Below are 19,892 nucleotides of genomic sequence, written 5' to 3' on the forward strand. Positions count from 1 at the left end.
ACATACTTTCACTATATAATTAACCAACTAATAACTATACTTCTTCAGCAGCAAAGAGTGTCATCATACCTACTGAACAAGGCCTGGGGGATATATATATATATATTCCTCCTTTTTCAAAAAAAAATTGAACGAACAAGAATTTAATTAGGTCAACAATATATATATGTATAGCTAATAATAGGATGCACAACTGATCATAAATTCATAATTAATCACCATGCAAGTTAACCAACAGACAAATTAAATATATATAGGGCCGTAGTAACTACTTGTGTCATGCCCACAACTCCGATCCACATATATAGCTAGATCCCATAAATATAATATATACACTTGTTGGACAATTTTGTTCGCTTAATTGAGTTTCTTGATCGAGTTGTACTATTTTCTGAATTGTTTTTGTTACATATGTGCATCATGCAGCGGTTTCTCGGCCATGCTGGATTGGATGGACAAGTTTACAGCATCACAGATGGTTTAGTATGATCACATACATCTCGTACATACCTTTTATAGATCAGATACGTCCTACATCATAAGATGCATATGTAGGAGTAGCTACAAGCGCATGTAGAATAGATTTTTCATATATATATATATATTAAGCTAATATAGCTGTACGTGGAATATATTTAAATATTATTATTGGCCATATAAGAGAGATACTTATGTATTGCACTTGTACTGTAGCGAGTCGAAGAAGGTGATATAAATTGTACATTAGAAACATAACAATTACATACATATATATATATATATGAATCATCTTGTATATATCTATCAGAAAGAAATTATAGACGTACGATTTAATTAATTACGTACCTGAAACAAACATGCATGCAGATCGATCGGCCCGCCGCGCGCCCCTCCGATATGATCCTCCATGTCGATCCATGGCGATGGCAGGTGTGGATCGATCGAAATATATGAGACGAAAGACAGCGGCATGTTTTCCAAGGACTTTCTTGAACCATCAACAAGCTAAGGAGCACCTTATATATGTACATAAACACAAACACACACACACACACACACGGCGAGTTCACAGTTCAAGAAAGCCTGTGGAGAACATGGCCACGATCTTGAATGCACTTGCACTAGCTAGCACATCGAGAGAGAGAGAGAGAGAGAGAGAGAGAGAGAGAGAGAGAGAGATCTATGGAGGGAGGGAGGGATCGGACTCGGAGAGATGAGGTAGCTAGCGCTAGAGGTAGATCGAATAGAATTGTGATGGATGTGTGCTGCTCGGGAGGCGGGGAGGGGGCGCCGCGCCGGCCGTATAAATAGCGGCAGCGCCGCGCCCGCCAGGAAGGGGAAGGGGGGGAGCAGGCCGGGAAGGGGAGGGCGCCGCCAGAAAAGTTGGCCGGCCGCCGTGAGAACTCAAATGAAACTACCACACCAGCGATAGATCCAACTTGATTGACCTCCGATCCGGCGCGGCGCACACGTGCGGCCGCCCGGGGGGACCCACACAATGCAAACTTTTTTTTTGTGCCAGCTTAGCTGCTCGATCGATCCTCTTGTGCTATTAATTATTAGCAATTCATTTCCAATTCATTCCATGGATCAATAATATATATATATTGTGACAGTTCGTGTACTTGTAATGCTAGACATATATTTGTTAGTGTGAAGTATGTGTTTGTGAGTGTAAAGCTTGTGTATGTTTGTGTGAAACTTTTTGAAATTTAAAGTACAAGTAAATTCGGAATTTTTGGTAATTACAGAAAAACCTAGGGTTGTTTTTACGAAATGTATTTGGATAAAGGTAATTTCAAAATAAGTGAAGGGTAGTTTTGCAAACATGTTTTTCTTATTTTATCCCTTGTAAAAAAATATATATATTATTTTTATCCAAAAGTGTCATTTGAAATATGTGTGTTGAAGTGTGTAAAATTTTTTGGTAAAGTGGTGAAAATAAGGGTATTTATGTAATTTTATAAAAGTATAAGTCCTTTTGTGTAAGTATTTGATTTACAAAAGTAAACTTTCAAAATTACTTAGGACTAAAGTGTAAAAAGTACAAGTCATCATGACATGTCTATCCAGTCATTATGACGAGTCTATCCCGTCATCATGACGTGTCATAAATGCTTGCATTTAGGTCCTGAATTTTATAAAGTTTCATTCTTTAGGACAAATGCAATTCAAATCCGATTTTTATTCAAAGATTCACGTGTAAAAATATAAGTTTTGAGTTTTTGAACTTGAGCCCTAAAGCAATGTTGTAGAGTTTGAAAAACTCTCCAACTTTCGTTTTGGGCATTTCTTTATTCGGGTTTTAGATTGATGGGAAATTTTGCTTTACAAACGAGCCCCTGCATTTTTCTGAAATCGCGCATAAGTCCTTAGGAAATCTCTTTTCCCCTTCTCCTCTGTTCTTTTAACCCTGGCGCCCTTATCTTCTTCCACTGGCAGCACTATCCTCTGGTTCCATCCTATCCCCACCCGATTCTCTCTTTCTCTCTCTATCTCCACCCCCACGCGGTGCAGATCAGAGTGGCGCAGCACAGGAGCGGGCCGGCGCTCGGCGGCAGGCGCAGGCGCAGGGGCGCGCGGGCCACGGCGGGCTCCGGCGCGGGCGCGCCCGAGGCGGGGCGGCGCCAGCGCAGAGGCCGGAGCGCTGCAGCAGGCGCCGGGCAGCTCGGCTTGGCGCGGAGTGCGCAGGACGGCCGCGCGCGTGGGAGCAGGCAGGCGCTGGGCGCTGGTAGCGCTGGCTCGGCCGGGCGGAGTGCGGGGGCCGAGCGGGCGCGCGCGCAAGCGGGCGTGCGGGCGGCGCGGCTGCAAGCGGAGCGGCGCCAGAGCGCGGGAGCCCGAGCGGCGGCCGCAGTAGGGCCCAGGCGGGGCGCGCGGGCGAACGGAGGCGCGTGGGGCGCGCACGCGCAGGCGCGGCTCGGGCGGCAGGAGCGAGCCGGTGCGGGGCAAGGCCCGAGCGAAGGCGCAGCGGGCGACAGTGCTGGGCGCGCGTGCGGCGCCGGAGCGGGCGCGGCGAGCAGGCGGTAGGGCGGCTCGCGAGCGCGTGCGCTGGGCGAATGGCGCCAGGATGGGGCACGTGAACGGCAGTAGGCGTGCGCAGCGCTGGAACGGGAGTGCGCTGGCTCGGATGCAGAGGCAGACCAGGCGTGCGGGACGCGCGCAAGCACGGCAAGTGCGGAACCCGCACTCGCGCGGAGGCGAGCAGCCGGAGCAAGCAGTAGCGCGCGGAGTGGCCTAAGCGCGCGGGTGGAGCAACGCGTGCGCGGCAGAGCAGAGTGCGGTACAGGTGCTAGAACGGGCCGGCAACGCGGGAGCTACAGCGTGCAGGTTGGGTGAGCCCGGGGCGCAATTGTCGGCGGTGTGTGAAGCTCAGGGCCAGTGATGACTAGAGCCACCTTTCCTCGGGCAAGCGGCAGTAGAGCGGAGCAGCGCGCAACTAAGGCATGGCAAGGCCGAAGCGAGCGCGTGACCAACAACGGAAGAAGGAGGAAGAGCTATGCAGGGCAACGATGTGCAGAGCGGCGGCGTGCAGCGCATGACGGTGTTCCCGCTGGGCGAGCTCAGGCCGCGACCGAGTTGGTGTGCAGGAGGGTCGCGCGTGATGGGCATTTGAGGCCGTCAAGGAAAACGCAGCGGAAGGCACGGCCCTAATACAGGTAGACCACAGTCCTCACGGAGGCGAAGGTGTGAGTATGGTGTGGCGAATCGGAAAGAGAAGCCGCGGAGCGAAGGCAGTGGTCGGGCGTGACGAGCTCGGAGGAGATGCGATGCAGCCAGGCACGACGAGCTCCCTTCATCTATACGGGAGTCGAGGCGGGAGCAACGCGACACGGGTTTGACGTGCAACGCAAGACCGGCGGCGGCGGTAGGTCAAACCGGAGAGCGTCGCAACAAATGGAGGGGACGGCGAAGTTGCAGGACCCAGAGGACCGAGCGGAACTGAACCGGCGCGTTCGCGAGTGCGAGCGGAAGCGTTCTACTGGTGGCCGGCTCAGCTCGTGAGCAGGAAAATTCTGGGGTTCGCGGAGAAGTCGGTATAGCGAACCCATTCGGCTCCATCGTTTCATCCCATGATCCACGACGTTCAGCAGTTCCTACCCTCATGGATCGCTCAACCGCTATCACCACGAGTCACCGCGAAGACTACTTCTTCGGCCATTCTCTAACCAATGCAATTCCCGGCGAGCTTCTTCGTCACTCACGACATCTCGTCATCGTCGAGCTTTTCTCTTCGCCGATCCTGTTCGCCACAGGAGTTCACTTTTCACCCGTTCTTCTCCATAACCAAGGTTTGCCCTGACCTACTGAATCTTCTTAATGCCGGTGACTCCTTTGCCGGAATATCGCCGTTAACTTCCTGTTATCTGTTTTCCCGAACCAGGGACTTGATTGCTATGTTTTAGAAAGTTCTAGGGTGTTCTTTATAAAATTTTCAGAACTTTCTTTATTTCAAATCAATGAACTTCTACATTTCATAGAATTTCGTAAGAAGTTCATAAAAATACAAAATCAGTTTTATTTGGACCTTTAGGTCAAAATCTACAAATTTTGTGTTGTGCTTTTGAATTGGAAGTCTTTGATTTGTGATCTAAGTTAAATATTAGGGAATGAGTGCTTTATTGAACCTTATATTGTATGCATATGTTATAACTGAAAAGTAATCATAGAATGTATGTCTTATATGAAGATGTGTGATATCTAGTTAATCTTTTCACACGAGTACTCAGATCCCTGCCATCCAGACTCTGTCCTTGTTTGATTGCCATTTCCTTAAGCCTCTCTTCGTATAAAGATCCTTGTTAATCCGTGTGCATCTACTGCTTAGCTAATACGTCTCGATCTACTGCTTAGCTAATACGTCTCGACAGCTATGCTTCAATGTCAGGTTATCAATCCAGCCACTTAGTATCCGTTTTCTTTGGACCTATGATGTTTCTGCGTAACAGCTGTCAGCCGATGCATTTCATTTAATATGCTTCTATCATCGGTTGGTTAGCTGATACAATTGTTAGCTTTCTAATATCGGCTACCGCCGATACCACTCTTTTGTTCTGTCCTACATCGGCTGCACATAGTCGATGTATCGGAGAGACACACACAATCTTAGGGTTCTTGCTATCGGCCGATCCAAGCCGATTCTAGTCGTTTTCCGTATCGGTCAAATATGGCCGATCGATCCTTAGTTTCCCCATCCTTATCCATACACTTCCATCATCCGATTTATCGGCTGAGGAATCAGCTATATATCTATCGGTCACACACCCTTAACCACATTCCAATCGGCTGTACGTCACTCAATTGTTGTGCTGACGTAATCGAGTCGATACAACCACACCTAGTTACCTAGGATAACACTTAAGCACATCTCAGTTAAGACAATTGCTTTAGGAATCATCTTTCTGCCAAAGTAATCGATGCTTTCATCGATCATCTAGAAACCTGATGCACCTTTCCATCGGCTAAACCTCTGTTGCTTCCAATCGGCTCTGTTGTAATCTTCAACGAGTAGCCGATTCTAATTAGTTGTCCACCTACAGCTCTGTTTAAGTTTAACTTCAAATATTTTTGGTTATTATGTGAATAATGTGTTATATGAGTGCTGGATTGCAAATGTATTGTGAAGTAAGGTAGTTTTATGTGTGCACTTTGAATGTAATGTTGCATTACATGTAGATAGGACTACTTCGGCAACGGTACCTACAAGATCTCCCCGGAGTCTACTGAGGATATTCCTGAAGACCAAATGAACGTCACCAAACGATTGTCTGAAGCCCCGAACCAAAGTTCGGAAGATCTTAACTTTACTGACTTCAGACCCACCAATAAAGGCAAGCTCCGGACATAAACCCTACTTTATTTACTCTGCACTCTATGTTATTATATCTATCTCTGCATTAAGTTTTTAGGAATTGCTTGAAACCCTAGTTGCATTTCCCTAGGAACCAATGTATTGAATATTAACACTTGAGTCCGACTAGCTGCTATGCTAATAGGGCCGGTAGAAGTCGGGTGATTTCCTGTCACTCGCGCGATATAGGAGTTGTAATGTTTACATTCCTGTTATCACTATAAGGATGACGGACGGGAGTTTTATGAGGTATCATGGTTGAGATGATACCCCGTCTGTGTTGTTGAACTTGATAAGGTCGCAGCGTGTGGTGATCGGGGTTAAGCGTTTGAAAGTACTAACCACATGCCGCGAAATATGGTAAGCGGTAAGCCTAGTAGCCAATCGGCCCGAGGAGTGGACATACCTCCCACCACTCGTCTTGCTTCTTCTGGTTACTTATGTTCGACGTGTGGGAATACGTGTTGCAAGGGTAACCAGGAGTACGGGTTTTGTAGTCGCGCTACAGACGTACGTCCTGCACTTTGGGAGTGCGTATGGTCCTGCAGTCGCTTGTGGTGGATCTGATCCACGAGTCAGAATGAAAGGTAAACGGTTGTTTCGGAACGACCCTGTGGTGTTCCAAGCGTGTGAGTTAGGTTTACCTTGCAAGGTTAAATTCGATTCAGAATCGTCCGCTTCTCACGATGATTGAGACTGCTTGATCCCTTTGTCACATTGAGTAATAAGAGCAACCATATGATTATTAAAGATGATGTTCGATCAAAGAGTTTACCATGCTTGAAGAGCTATAGGTGCTCATCTAGATTGAATAATCACCTAGAATTTGAAAGCTAAAAGTTGAAATTAAGGATCTACTCTTAATTGCTTTTCAGCTAAAACTAAACCCAGAACTATTAAAAGTCTTCATAAGTCTAGTTACGGGCTAAAGTATACCCAATCCCGGGTAAGCCTTGCTGAGTATTAGTATACTCAGCCTTGCTAGTTTTATATTTTTCAGGTAAAGCCTTTGAAGACCCTGCTCTTTCCCTGTCATGGCCCTGTGCTCTTCCAGAAGATTGGTCCGAGGAATGGGATCCGTCCCCGGCCAATACTGATGATTTCGAGTGATGTCGTGTCAGGGCTTAGCATGACATCCGTCTTGGCGACGTGTTGTAATCGTCGCGTATGTTTTCCGCTGCCAAAAACCATAGCTTTAACGGTGTGTAATCTTTTCTCTGGATTTGAAACTTCGTATTTCTTTTGGAAACTCTTGTAATGTAAGTCTCTGTGATGTAAAATGTGAGGGTGATTGTATCTCTGGACTCACCTTCGTGTGAGGTAACCTTATTTGATCCTGTGTATCGGTGGTTTATCGGGACGTTACCCGACAGGCCAAAGGATTATACCGTTTGAAGCACGTTGGAGCCCTCATGATTGGACTCGCGTATTTGAGTCGGTATAATTCAGGTTGGTTCTGCCACACATATATATATATATATATATATATATATATATATATTCTAGTTCTGGAATGCTGATTCCTTCGTACTAATATATGGCGACGGGTAGCTCGACTGTCCATATATCTGAGGCCCGTCCCATGCACGAACGCATCATTCGGTTGTGGTACCTGGAGCCTGGCCCATAAAGCAGATTGCCAATCACACGATAATTATTCTGATTTATTTAATTTTGTGGTAGCATCATATATATATATATATACACGGTATTGATTATTATTTATTTGTATACTTACCGTCCTATGTAGTATATTATAGCTAGGAAATACATAAATACTGTGTAAAGATTCTTTTTTTGAAATAAAATTGTACAGAGTCTAGAATCGGATTATGTACATACAAATTAAATAGCAGCTAGGAACCCTGCAGATGCTCATCCATCAGACTATGGAACTAACCAAGGATCAACTCGATCATATATATCGATCGTGTGCAATAATAATAATAATAATAATAATAATAATAATAATAATAATAATAATAAGTCTCATGCATGGTCATCACATTCATCGGATCTACCAATGCAACCACTGAACTGCACTGCACTTGGTTGCTAATAATTGTATTAATCGTCGAGCGAGCTTGGTTGCTAATAATTGTATTAATCGCCGAGCGAGCTGTGTGATCCAACTAGCTAGTAGTAGTATCGGCAACCTAGCAATAATTCAGGTAACCACCACAAAAAAATTATATATCTGAATTATTGATTTCAGATTCCGATTGGACCACCCACCAAATCAACTTAATCTTTAGATGCCTGTCTGTCTGCCTGCCTGCCTGCTTGATTTGATGGCTCCGGGTTATTTATCCCTGTAATTACTCCATCCACTCTCATGGTATGAATGGGCATTCACCTTTTTTTTACAACTTTCTAAAAGTTTAAAGACATATGATTATATTTCTAACAAGATTTGTTTACTCCCTGGAGTATTGCAGCAACAGAATAATCTGCAGGTCAGTGAGCTGCTAGCTGGTATACGCAACGCGTGCTGCTTTGGCTTTGCTCAACTGATCCATCATCACACCTCCACGCCCGTACGGTGGTTGGATTTGGACCATTTCAGAATTGTAGAGATGTTGGGCGCAGCAGACACCAACACAGGCTGTTGTGTTGCTCTCCAGTCTTGTTGGTCCTTTGATGAATTTCATCGACACAAATAACCGGAAGGACATGCACATATAAGACTGCATCACCACATACACAAGCACTCAGATATCGATTTGTCACAGATGAGGCTAGGATTTTACTACTCATCTTCACCATCACAACTGCATCAGATGATGCAAAGAAATTAACCGAGGTACATATAGGATCATCTAAGCTTAGGGTTAACACAATCAAAAGGTCTTTCTCAACACCACCCTTTCCTTTCCTAACTTAGTACAACAAGTTGGAATCAGGTTTCTGAAACCATGGATAGTCAGCAACGCCCCCTCTAGGATAAACTGCCTTGCAAGCAGCCACCCAGGATACTAATAAACATGCTTGATTTTGCTTGCGACTTCAGTCGGTCGAAGGTGACCTGAAGTGGAAATCATCAATGGTTGAGTAAATATGCCCAGCATCCACATTGTAATCAATAGCTTCCCTGCATAACAACACAATCCACATTCATATTAACCACTGAGAATATATACTCCTCTCTTTTTTTTTTGCGTGTTAGTGAAAGAGAAGATAAAGAGCTTTACTTGATCTTCTTCTCCGGCAGTTTGAGCCGCTTGACTATCTCATCGATGTGCACCCCATGCTCACTCTCAATGTCAATGGTACAGCCATAAATAATGATGAGCAATTAGATTGCCCACGCATTGCACAAGTGAACCTTCCATATGTCAGGTGAAAAAGTAAATGCAAAACTTAGGACAGGTGATAGGGCATCATATTTTCATTGGAAACAAATTAATATAAGAAAAGGATGACCAAGCATTAAAACTTTACTTAACGCAACAATCTATTAGAGAGGCTCGACAAAATTTATTTCGTACAGATAATGGGGTCTCAGGTCATGTATTTCGTAAAAACAAGTACATTTAATTGAAACATAAATGTTAAACTTTGTACAGGTAATGGGGCATCATAATTTGATACGAAACAAATCAATAAGGAAAAAAGGATGATAAAGCGTAAAAGCTTCAGTTAATGCCATTTGTTGAAGAGGTTGAACAGTACATTTCTTACAAGGCAAAGTGAGGACAATGGATGTGCAACTTACATGTTTGCTGGTTCACGGAAAATATTCAGCACCTGTGTGTTCAAATCAGTGTCATTTCGATTTGCTCCACTGGTCATGGGTGCCTACAGGAATCAGTAAAGCATGATGATATCTGAAAGAGTTTTGATTAAATGATCAGTTCGATAACTGCAACTGTAACTTACTGGATTGGATTTCAAAGATGTTGTTGTGCTTGATTCCCTGAATCCACTTGAGACTGACTCTCCCGTTGAAGAACCGGTTCGTGCGGGACTGCCAACCTACGATGTAAACAGGAGCCTCATAACACATAGCCACAGGATGATATCATGGGAGTATTTGGAGGACCTTAGCACAGGTCAGCGCAATACCTTAGATTTAGTGTTCTCTATATGCATCCGAACACACTGAATGAAATGCAGCATAACATCATTGAAATCAGTTACAGGCCTGAAAAAATCCATGCCTATTTGTATGCTGCATTGCAAAAGTCATTCAGCTCAAGTGAATTTACTGCCACGGATACCTGATTTAGAAAGCAGTAGCACGCTTTCGCTCTTGAAGTCCCTTGAGGCTACCAATGACAGAGACGTACATATCATTCCTTGATAAGCTGGTTGAAAGAGAGAAAAAGGTGATGATCCCTCCACTGGAAAGTGTGGCAACTTCCCTCCAAAAAAGGGAAGACGGTGAAATGCTTTAAGAATAATGGAAAGCCTATTGCTTATACTTACTAAATAGCAGCAGTTTCAGAAGAATCGGAAGCATCATTCACCCTGTGAACAGAAACAAAAATAAATAACTATGGGCAAGAAAATCTAGTACTAAATTGGCTAACTGCAGATATAACCAACATGATAGGCCAGGGCATTAGACAACTTATGGCGGTTTTCTTTTTTATCGAATAACTTATGGCGGTTTTCCTATAAGGAAGCAAGACGAATAGCTCTGAAAGTTCATTGAACATGCGCCCACCTACACTGCGTTGTGTTGAATCAATCAGTGTTTAAATTAGGAAAGTCTGTATGCCCCTACTGTTGCTAAAAGTGGCGTTTAATTATCAAGTAGCAAATGGCTAGGACTTGCACATTGCAGGATCAGCATATTTCGCATTGTTGACTGCCACAGTTCTGACGACAGCTAGCAGTATGCTACTAAAAGGTAATGCCTAGCATCCATCAATGCAATTACAGGAGAAAAGACATATTTTTTAAAAAAAGTGGTTGTTTTTTTGGTTAAAGTGGGGTGGGGGGGGGGGGGGGGGGAGGGATTGGATTCTAGAGCAGCAAGTGATTCATGGAAATGGTGCGACCATCTGATGAAATCGAGGCGGCCGGTGCCATCGTCGAGCGTGAACGACACATCGGTGTTCCTCTCCACCTTGCCGTTGACCATCCCCACAAGTCTAATCTGCAAAAACCGCCCCAACCCCGGATTAACCGCCGGAAGAGGGGAAAGAGAAATGTAGAGGGAAAGAGAAGGCGCAGTACATTAGCCGTCTCGACGCCGTCGACAACGAACGGTGCACCCTTGTCGCCGGTGCCAGATTGCTGCGCGTCGGCGATCTGCTTGACGGTGAGTGGCATGGTGCTGGATGCGCCCCGCATCTGCAGATCCAACCACCGAACACATGAAGTCAGGTCGGGGGGAACATGCATGAGCAAGGCAACAATTGAGGTTGAGAGGACCTTGGACGGTGGAGTCGGCGGTGGCATTCTGGGAGGGGAGGTGCCTTCCTTGGTAGTTGGTGGGATGGGATTGGGATTGGGAGAAGTCGGACGGAGGCAACAACGGCGAGTCGGCGAGGGAGCGGAGCGGAGTCCTAGTCCTAGCGACCTGAGCGTGAGGCTGGCCTGGCGGGAGAAAGGCGCGGGAAACGAGTCCTTGCTTCCGCCATTCCCACCTCCCACATGCGCTGACAGGCGGGGCCCGCTTGCTGCTGCTGCTGCTGCTTTTGTGCTGCTACTGAGCTCCATCAAACAGGCCAGGGGCAGCAGAAGCAGCAGCAGCAGGATGCATTTGATTTGAAGCAGATCAACCACAGAATACAGCAAGCAGAAACAGCTGCTAGCTGCTTATTTTATTGCAACATTCAGTTGGAAACAAAGTCGATCGTCCGGCGGACACACAGCACAGCACAGCACAGCGCTGCATCCAGTGCCGTGCCGTGCAGCCTAAAAACTCTTAAACTAAAACCATTATTGATTGGACGGACATACTAATAAGTTCATTTCATTCGGCGTCTGCATCCTTGTTAGGTTCGACGATGGCAGCCTCTGCCTCCGCCTCCGCCTCCCTGACCTCCTTCTCCGTCTTCTTCCCCTTCTTGGACTTGTAGTAGTTGCTCATGAAGGTGCCCGCGGCGCCGTACTTGCGGCGGCAGTGGTCGTAGTGAGAGGGCTCAAACATTCGCCAAAAGTCCTTCTCGCTCAGCTCCGACACGGCGTACTGCGCCTGGTACCCGTGGTTGCTGATCAGCCACTGCTCCAGCTTCCGCACCGCCTCCGCGCCGTTGAACTCCTCACCCCGCAGCGCAGCGCCGGGAGCGTAGTAGAAGCCAACGTCGGTGTACATCTGGGCGTAGGCGGTGTCGCCCTGCCGGAGATGCTGCTCGAACCCTGCTTCTGGCTGCACCATCGCCTTCACGGGGAGCTTGTACAGACGATGCGGGCACAGCCACACAGGGTACACCTAACAATAATTAATTATTAAGTTCCTGTTAATTAAGTTCATAATCAAGTTGCATTGCATTGCGTTGAAGAGGAGATCTGCTGCTGCTGCTGCTGACAACGACAACCACAACCACAACCACAACAATAACAACAACAACGTACCTCCAACTCGCGTTGAGCGAATTCGAGAACGTCGCCGACTTTGTGCAGCGGCACCAGCACGTCCTGGATCACATGGTTGTCATGGTAGTAGTTCCTGATCGCTTCGCCCTGGGTGATCTTCAGCAAGGTAATCTTGGGCGGCATCAGCCAGCCAAGCAGGAACCTGAACCAGAACTGGTCGCCAAAAGGGATGATCAGCTTTGCCTCCCAGTAGAGGGACCTGGTATGGCGGTGGTAGTACTCCCTCGTAGGGATGTACTCCACGAACTCGCCCCGCTTCAGGGCCGTCTCCGCGTACTGGTAGAACCAGGGCTTGAACCACCAGCCCACACGGTTGATCCGGTTGCCCTTCTTCTTGGCCTCCTCTTCCGTGGCGTACACACCGGTCATCATCACGCCTTCAGAGGGAGAGTACACCATCCCTTCCACAAAGTCAGGGACCTTTGCATCTTTGCTGCTGGGCACGAAGGAGTCGGCGTAGGCCTGCGCGATCTCCTTCAAGGTCCCCCTGACCGGAGTGTAGGTCAGCCTCATGTACTCCTTGATGGGAATGAGCTTGATCTCGGCTGAGACGAGGAAGCCGATGGTGCCCTGGGACCACGGCATGCCGTAGAAGAGGTCCGAGTGCTCGTTGTCCTTGGTGGCTCGCACAACCCGGCCATCTGCAAGAACAACCTCCATGGCCACAACCGTGTCGGAGAAAAGGCCGTAGATGTGAGAGCTCCCTGAGATCCCGTAGCTATTGATCAGACCACCGACGGTGAGGTCGTCGAACTCTGGGGCTACGGCGAGGGAGAGGTTCATGGGGCAGGTAACTTTGGTGATCTGCCCCATGCTGACAAGAGGCTCGACCTTGGCGACCATCCTCTCCGTGTCGATCTCCAGGATGTTGTGGAATGCGGAGAGGTCGACCTCGAAGCGGCGGGCACGCTTGTAGTCCACGTTGCGCATGCCAACCACCACCCATGGCTTCCTGGCCGTGCAGACAAGGCCGTCCTTCCTGGGATCCCTCTGCTTGAGGCGCTTCACGACTTTCTTCACGTTCTCCTCGTGCTCCCTGCGCCGGCGTTCCTCGGATTTCATGGAGGAGAGCATGCCCCCGATGTAGATGCAGAGGTAGATGAGAGCGGATAGGGGAAGGGCCACGAAGATGGCAGGGATCCATCGGAATGTCACCAGGTAATCCACCAGAACCTTCTTCCTCTTGGGTCGCACCACAGGTGGGGGCGTTGAAGAATCCGCCATGCCTGCTGCCTAGCTAGCTCCCAGCCTCGATCGATCGATCTGCAAATTAAATTAATATTGAAACATGCATGCACCAATTTAATTTAATATAATCTAATTGCCAATCATTACCCATGCTCCCTTCATCTCAAATTATTAATCGTTTTAATTTTTTTCTAGATTTATAATATATATATAGCGTTATTCTACACCTAAGATGTAGAATAACATTCTACACCCACCTTCTATTACTATAAAAAATAATCATTAAATTACTGAACAAAATTTACCAAGTTACTGAAATAATGTTCAGTAATAGCTCCTCGGTTAATAAAACTATCGAAAAAATGCTCAGTAATTCTGCTTAGTTTAACTGTTAGTGTAGAATAAACTGCTATATCTAAAACGTAGAATAGTATATATATATATCGCGAGAACTATTTACCTAGATAGATAGATAGGAGTACAGACGATAGATACGAGGTTGTTACTATACGAGAGAGAGAGAGAGAGAAGGCCGGCCGGAATAATAATTGAAGAAGACGACGACGAGGCGAGGGCAGAGGGAGCGGTCCCGATGGATGGAGACCCAGCAGCTGCTAACAGTACTGAGACTAGCTATTACTGACTGACAAGGTATGCTAGCTTGCCATGGCGATAGATCGACCTCGGCCAGCATCACCATCACCAATCAAAGCGGTGTCGGGAGGAGCGAGCATGGGCCCGTTTGTTTGCACTTAATGAATCCACATGGCTATGTCTTGTTGTTCTGCCACACCAACAACAAACAACGATGATGGCACCCAATGCAATCTATACTCTACGCAACTAACTGATTGATCTATACATATGCATGCTCCATCTATTATACTCATTCGTGGCTACTTCTCAAGGTTACAAGCAAGCAATGGAGTAATACTTATAAGGAGTAATAATAATACAAGTAAGTAATAAGTAAGTAGTAGTAGGTGAGTAGTCAGATCCGGACGAACAATAATATCTAGGTAGATAGACTGCCTGCCTGCCTGCTTTTCTACCTGACAAATTAACACCAATACAATCAGCACGTCGGCCGCTGCCAATTACTCCCTCCATCCTGAAATATAATATAAGCTATTCTAATATTCTTACGATAGATTAACGAGATGAGGAAATAACGCGATGTATCCTTATTAAATATCTTTCTTTGCTGTTATTTTGCTAATTTTATGACTAGAGTTTTCAAAACACCCTAGAATGCTTTATATTTGGATATAAATTTTGAATCTTAAACACCTTAATATTTCATAACGAAGGGAGTAAATCATAGACAAGCAGCTAAAATAAGCTACTACTAGCAGCTAGCTAGCAACCCAACAATCAGCACCGTACCTCAATCAATTCAATCAATGAATCTAGCTAACAAAACGACATGTGCTACTTCTTGTTATTCAGATGAATCTAATAAATATCTTCCCACTCAGTGCATCTACAGCCACTAATCCCAACGACACTAGAAGCCAAGCCGACCAGTCATGTGTAAAACAGAAGCATGCATGTGGGCATACATAGTATACAGTAGTAGTCGTCGTATCTAAAATAAAATAAAACCAATCTCAGTGGGAAGTGCTAATCATACAATCATTAAGACCGAGAACTTGATAACTATGCCGATGATAACACTTCTCTCTCGTTCCATAAAACTATCCCTTATCTCTCCTCATAAATAACTCTACCATATCAGCAAATTTACTGACGTAGCATGATATTTAATGGTGATGACACTCCTATAACCATTCCTATTCCTGCTGAGATTGGCCTAACACACTACTAGGCCGCCTGGCCGGGCCGGGAGCTATTCTAGCTAATCTCCTGTACGTCCTGACCTTACAGAGGAGAGGAGACCCATTGAGATGTAGCTATATGTAACAATACTTGCTACTACTACATACTAACATACAGGATGAACAATAATAATACTAGATAGCACTATATGCATGCTCCAGCCAGCCAGTCCAGTGAACGATGAGGCCGGCCGGGGAACGACTGAAGAAGCACCTACCTCACCCGTGACCCGTGGAGGAGGCCCTGCCGGCAGAGAGGAAGGAAGGAGAGGATGCCAAGCTAAGCTAAGCAAGGTGGTGGTGGAGCAAGAATGAAGGCGGCCAGAGCTGGCTGGGCGTTCCACCTCTTTTATAGCAGTGGTCGGCATCTGCGTCTGCCGGGTTGGGGATATGGTTAAAGAAATGGGGGCGAGGAAAATGTGGAGGACGACGCATAGTACTATGTATGGGGGGTACGGTTGGGGAGCAGCATCTCGTGCTCCTCACTGCTCCTTTATTGTCTGTCCTCTTTACATGCTCTGCTCTGCTCCGCTCCGCTCCGTTGACACCATCATCCCATTCTGATGCAGACGTCGCTCCATCCCTCCTTTCCTGCTCCTGGGCTCCTGGCCTGCAAGCAAAACAGCTTCTTGAGATCTCAATTGCTTATATTGATTAATGGAATCAGCAGCCATCGCAATCAGTCTAGTCTCCAACACCAAAGCGACTGCAATCTCGCTCTGTGATACCTTACCTACTCACAATTGATTATTATGAAAATCAGCGGAAAAAATCAGTCTTACTATCCTCCAGTACCAAACGATTTCTTCGTTTAATCAAAACCAATACTACCAAACAATTGCAATCGCTATGTCACTCACAATTATTGTTTATTAACAACCAGCTAAATCTGTCTCATCTCCAATACCAAACAACTTCTTTTAAACAAAATCGATACCAAACAATTGCAATCACTATGGCACTCACAATTATTTTTTATTAACAATCAGCTAAATCAGTCTTATCTCCAATACCAAACAACTTCTTTTAAATTTTTCGGCACATATTTCATTAAAACGAAGCAAACAATTTCTTTTAAACAAAACCAATACCCAACAATTGCAATCACTATGGCACTCACAATTATTATTAAGAATGCCAAACATTTCTAGTACAATCGGCTGAATTATCACAAGCAGGAGGCAAATGAAATATAAAGCCCTGATAAGTAGGTGAGGACGGAGGAGTCCAACCTATCTCATCGGAGCACGACAACAGGAGGACACTGCACACAAGCCAAACTACTACTGGTACTAGTTCCTTTTCAGACAATTAATTGATCAGGCATCAAACAAGGTGGAAATGGAATGCATCGATCATCAGGCCTCCTCAGCATACGCAGGCTCCAGGATGGCAGCTTCAGCCTCCTGCACCTCCTTCTCTGTCTTCTTCCCCTTCTTCGACTTGTAGTAGACGCTCATCAAGGTCCCCACGGCGCCGTACTTGCGGCGGCAGTGCTCGTAGTGCGAGGCATCGAACATCCTCCAAAAGTCCCTCTCGCTCAGCTCCGACACCGCGTACTGCGGCTGGTAGCTATGGTTCTCGATCAGCCACTGCTCCAGCCTATGCACAGCCTCCGCGCCGTTGAACTCCTCGCCCCTCAGGACAGCAGCAGGGGCGTAGTACACGCCGATGTCGGTGAACATCTGAGCGTAGCTCGTGTCGCCTTGCCTCTGATGGAGCTCGAACCCAGGCTCTGGGTACACCATCGTCTTCACCGGAAGCTTGTACAGCCCATGAGGGCACAGCCACAGGGGATAAACCTACCAAACCAGCAAAAACCAATGTCCATTCCAACAAAGTGCAATCGCAACAAATCTAGTGATAAGTGAGGCGTGCAAAAGGAATTGGAAACGCACCTCCATTTCGCGGTGGACAAACTCGAGAGCCTCCCCTACTTTGTACAACGGCACCAGCATATCTTGAATCACATGGCTGTCGTGGTAGTAGTTCCTGATAGCTTCTCCCTGGGTCAACTTGAGCAAGGAGACCTTTGGTGGCATCAGCCACCCAAGCAGGAACCTGAACCAGAACTGGTCACCGAACGGCAAGATCAGCTTCCCTTCCCAGTACAGGGACCTGGTGTGCCGGTGGTAGTACTCCCTTGTAGGAATGTACTCCACGAACTCGCCCTTCTTCAGAGCTGCCTGTGCATACTGGTAGAACCAGGGCTTAAACCACCACCCGACACGGTTGATCTTGTTGCCCTTCTTCTTCGCCTCCTCTTCCGTGGCATACACACCGGTCATCATCACACCCTCCGAGGATGAGTACACCATCTCTTCTACAAAGTCAGGGATCTTTGCAGGGTCGCCATCTCTTGGAGCGAAAGAATCGGCATAAGCCTGTGCAATTTCCTTCAAGGTCCCCTTAACAGGAGTGTACGTCAGCCTCATGTATTCCTTGGTGGGAATGAGTTTGATCTCAGCAGAAACTAGGAACCCGAGTGTGCCCTGGGACCATGGCATGCCATAGAACAGGTCAGAGTACTCGTTGTCCTTGGTGGCTCTGACAACTCGGCCATCTGCAAGAACAACCTCCATCGCAACGACCGTGTCAGAGAACAGGCCATAAATGTGAGAGCTCCCTTCAATTCCATAACCGTTGATCAAACCACCAACAGTAAGGTCATCAAGCTCAGCAACCACAGCGAGGGCTAGATTCATCGGGCAGGTGGCTCTAGTTATCTGCCCCATGTTAACCAGAGGCTCGACCTTGGCGATCATCCTCTCTTTGTCAATCTCGAGAATGTTCCGGAACGCAGAAAGGTCGACCTCAAAATGCCGTGCGCGCTTGTAGTCCACGTTGCGCATACCAACAGCAATCCACGGCTTCCTAGCGGTGCAAACAAGGCCATCCTTCTTTGGATTCCTCTGCTTAAGCCGCTTCACAACTTTGTCTACATTTTCCTCATGCTCCTTCTGCCGGCGTTTCTCTGACTTCATAGCAGACCACATATCTCCCAGATAGATGTTGAGGTAGATCAGCGCAGAGAATGGAAGGACCACAAAGATGACAAGGATCCATCGGAACTGGACCAAGTAGTCCACAAGAACCTTCTTCCTCTTGCGCCGCACCAGAGGGGTCTGCAGATCCGCCATGTCTCAAGGCTGCCTCTGCCTCTGCAGGAGAAAGGAGTAACTATATCCTCATAAGTGAAAAGGCAGATACATGCATGGTGCTTGCATTTGTCAAAATAATGCCGCACCAACCAAATTAAAAATGCCAAGCAACAATTGCTGCAGTTGAAAGCATGGGCAAGAAGACCTACACTGCGACACACATCTTACAGCAGAAGTAAACAGCAGTTAGTAACATGCAAGGACCTTTTCATTTGTATGTGTCCATTTGGTTCTGTAAAAGGACTAAGCAAACATGTTGCGCTGCTGTGCCAAACTCTGAAATCTCAGTCAACACTTGAAGAGATGTGAGCATAAGCATCCTCACAGGAAGTTTTTACCCCCTAGACCCGTTTATAATGAGAAGAGATGTGAGCACCAGCAATTAAATGTCATCAACAGGAGGCAAAGGTATAAACTTAGCATAAAATAGGGAGATGGTATGTAGCATAAAAGAGGCACCAGTATACGCTGTTGAAAGCTAGATCCACATGAGGTGTGGAAACTCTTGTTTATCTCCCATGCATGCTTCGATCACAAATCAGAGGGGTGATCAGTCCTCTAGCATAAAATAGGGAGATGGTATGTAGCATAAAAGAGGCACCAGTATTTATTCAACACTAGGGAGATGGGAGCTGGGAGCTCTCTTCTGTATGAGCAAAGAACAAGGGGGCAGACATGAAGATGTGAAGCAGTGCCGGTATGTATCTAATGTCAGAGCAGTGTGGGTCTCTACAGTATAGAGCGCATGTTAATGCATCCGATACAACGATTATTAGTTACCAGACGCTTGAAAGCTAATCAGGAGCGGCATGGATCTCAAAACAGCTTAGCTTACTACTAATAAATAATAGGGAGCAGCATCAATCGAATCAAGAAAGGCAATACTCCAGTCAAGAGGGGAAGGCGCACCTGTGGAGCGGAGCGGAGAGGCTGGCGCCGCCGCGCCGGATCCTTGAGCTTGAGACCGGAAGTAGGCGGCTACAGCTGCGGCTCCTCCTTATAGTGCGGTGCTTGCGGAGGTGCCTGGAGGCGAGAGCGGCGGCGGCGGCGTCGGCATTGGCATCTGAGGATTAAAGAAAGCAGGCGAGGAAAATGTGGAGAAAACAAATAAGGGCATACCCCCATCCGTCCTGTGCAGCTGAGGTTAGACGAAGGCTCGCACATGTCGGGACAAGAATATGGGGGGTTATACTTTGCGTTGACTCGATCCCAATCCAGATCTCCCTGCAAACTCATCTCGAATTTTTGCAAGAGGCCAAGCCAGAAAGTTGTGGAAAGTCCTCGCGAGACTCTTTTTTTTTTAATGTTCTCGCGAGACTTGTTAGGTGG

The 19,892-nt window shown here is 46.7% G+C and overlaps 2 protein-coding genes and 1 pseudogene across 4 annotated transcripts; all 3 read right to left on the reverse strand.

Moving 5' to 3' along the window:
• Nucleotides 1-8,545: 8,545 nt before the first annotated feature.
• LOC112884627 lies at nucleotides 8,546-11,511 on the reverse strand (annotated as a pseudogene).
• Nucleotides 11,512-11,564: 53 nt separating this feature from the next.
• LOC112884546 (delta(24)-sterol reductase-like) lies at nucleotides 11,565-15,789 on the reverse strand. Of its 2 annotated transcripts, XM_025949962.1 has the most exons (4): nucleotides 15,621-15,789; nucleotides 14,617-14,675; nucleotides 12,356-13,639; nucleotides 11,565-12,212 (listed from the first exon to the last, which is right to left on the reverse strand). In XM_025949962.1, exons 3-4 carry the CDS (start codon nucleotides 13,598-13,600, stop codon nucleotides 11,754-11,756), a joined length of 1,704 nt encoding a protein of 567 aa, XP_025805747.1. In that variant the 5' UTR covers nucleotides 13,601-13,639; nucleotides 14,617-14,675; nucleotides 15,621-15,789; the 3' UTR covers nucleotides 11,565-11,753. The 2 variants fall into 2 exon arrangements, with proteins under 2 accessions (XP_025805747.1, XP_025805741.1); XM_025949956.1 differs by lacking the exon at nucleotides 14,617-14,675 and having other exon boundaries at nucleotides 15,621-15,787.
• Nucleotides 15,790-16,492: 703 nt separating this feature from the next.
• On the reverse strand, nucleotides 16,493-19,823 carry LOC112884560 (delta(24)-sterol reductase-like). Of its 2 annotated transcripts, none has more exons than XM_025949973.1 (3): nucleotides 19,473-19,823; nucleotides 17,301-18,563; nucleotides 16,493-17,204 (listed from the first exon to the last, which is right to left on the reverse strand). In XM_025949973.1, exons 2-3 carry the CDS (start codon nucleotides 18,540-18,542, stop codon nucleotides 16,761-16,763), a joined length of 1,686 nt encoding a protein of 561 aa, XP_025805758.1. In that variant the 5' UTR covers nucleotides 18,543-18,563; nucleotides 19,473-19,823; the 3' UTR covers nucleotides 16,493-16,760. The 2 variants fall into 2 exon arrangements, with proteins under 2 accessions (XP_025805758.1, XP_025805765.1); XM_025949980.1 differs by having other exon boundaries at nucleotides 17,301-18,582.
• Between the last annotated feature and the right edge of the window lie 69 nt (nucleotides 19,824-19,892).

Source organism: Panicum hallii, chromosome 1 (genome assembly GCF_002211085.1).
Source record: "Panicum hallii strain FIL2 chromosome 1, PHallii_v3.1, whole genome shotgun sequence".
In the NCBI taxonomy this organism is placed as follows: domain Eukaryota; kingdom Viridiplantae; phylum Streptophyta; class Magnoliopsida; order Poales; family Poaceae; genus Panicum; species Panicum hallii.

What these genes read in the sequence shown, in the direction of transcription:
- LOC112884546 (XM_025949962.1), bottom strand. Translation starts at nt 13,600, where the DNA reads ATGGCGGATTCTTCAACGCCCCCACCTGTGGTGCGACCCAAGAGGAAG. An exon ending in TCGCTCAACGCGAGTTGGAG is followed by an intron (nt 12,213 to 12,355) that starts GTACGTTGTTGT and finishes AATTATTGTTAG; the next exon opens with GTGTACCCTGTGTGGCTGTG.
- LOC112884560 (XM_025949973.1), bottom strand. Translation starts at nt 18,542, where the DNA reads ATGGCGGATCTGCAGACCCCTCTGGTGCGGCGCAAGAGGAAGAAGGTT. An exon ending in TTGTCCACCGCGAAATGGAG is followed by an intron (nt 17,205 to 17,300) that starts GTGCGTTTCCAA and finishes CTGGTTTGGTAG; the next exon opens with GTTTATCCCCTGTGGCTGTG.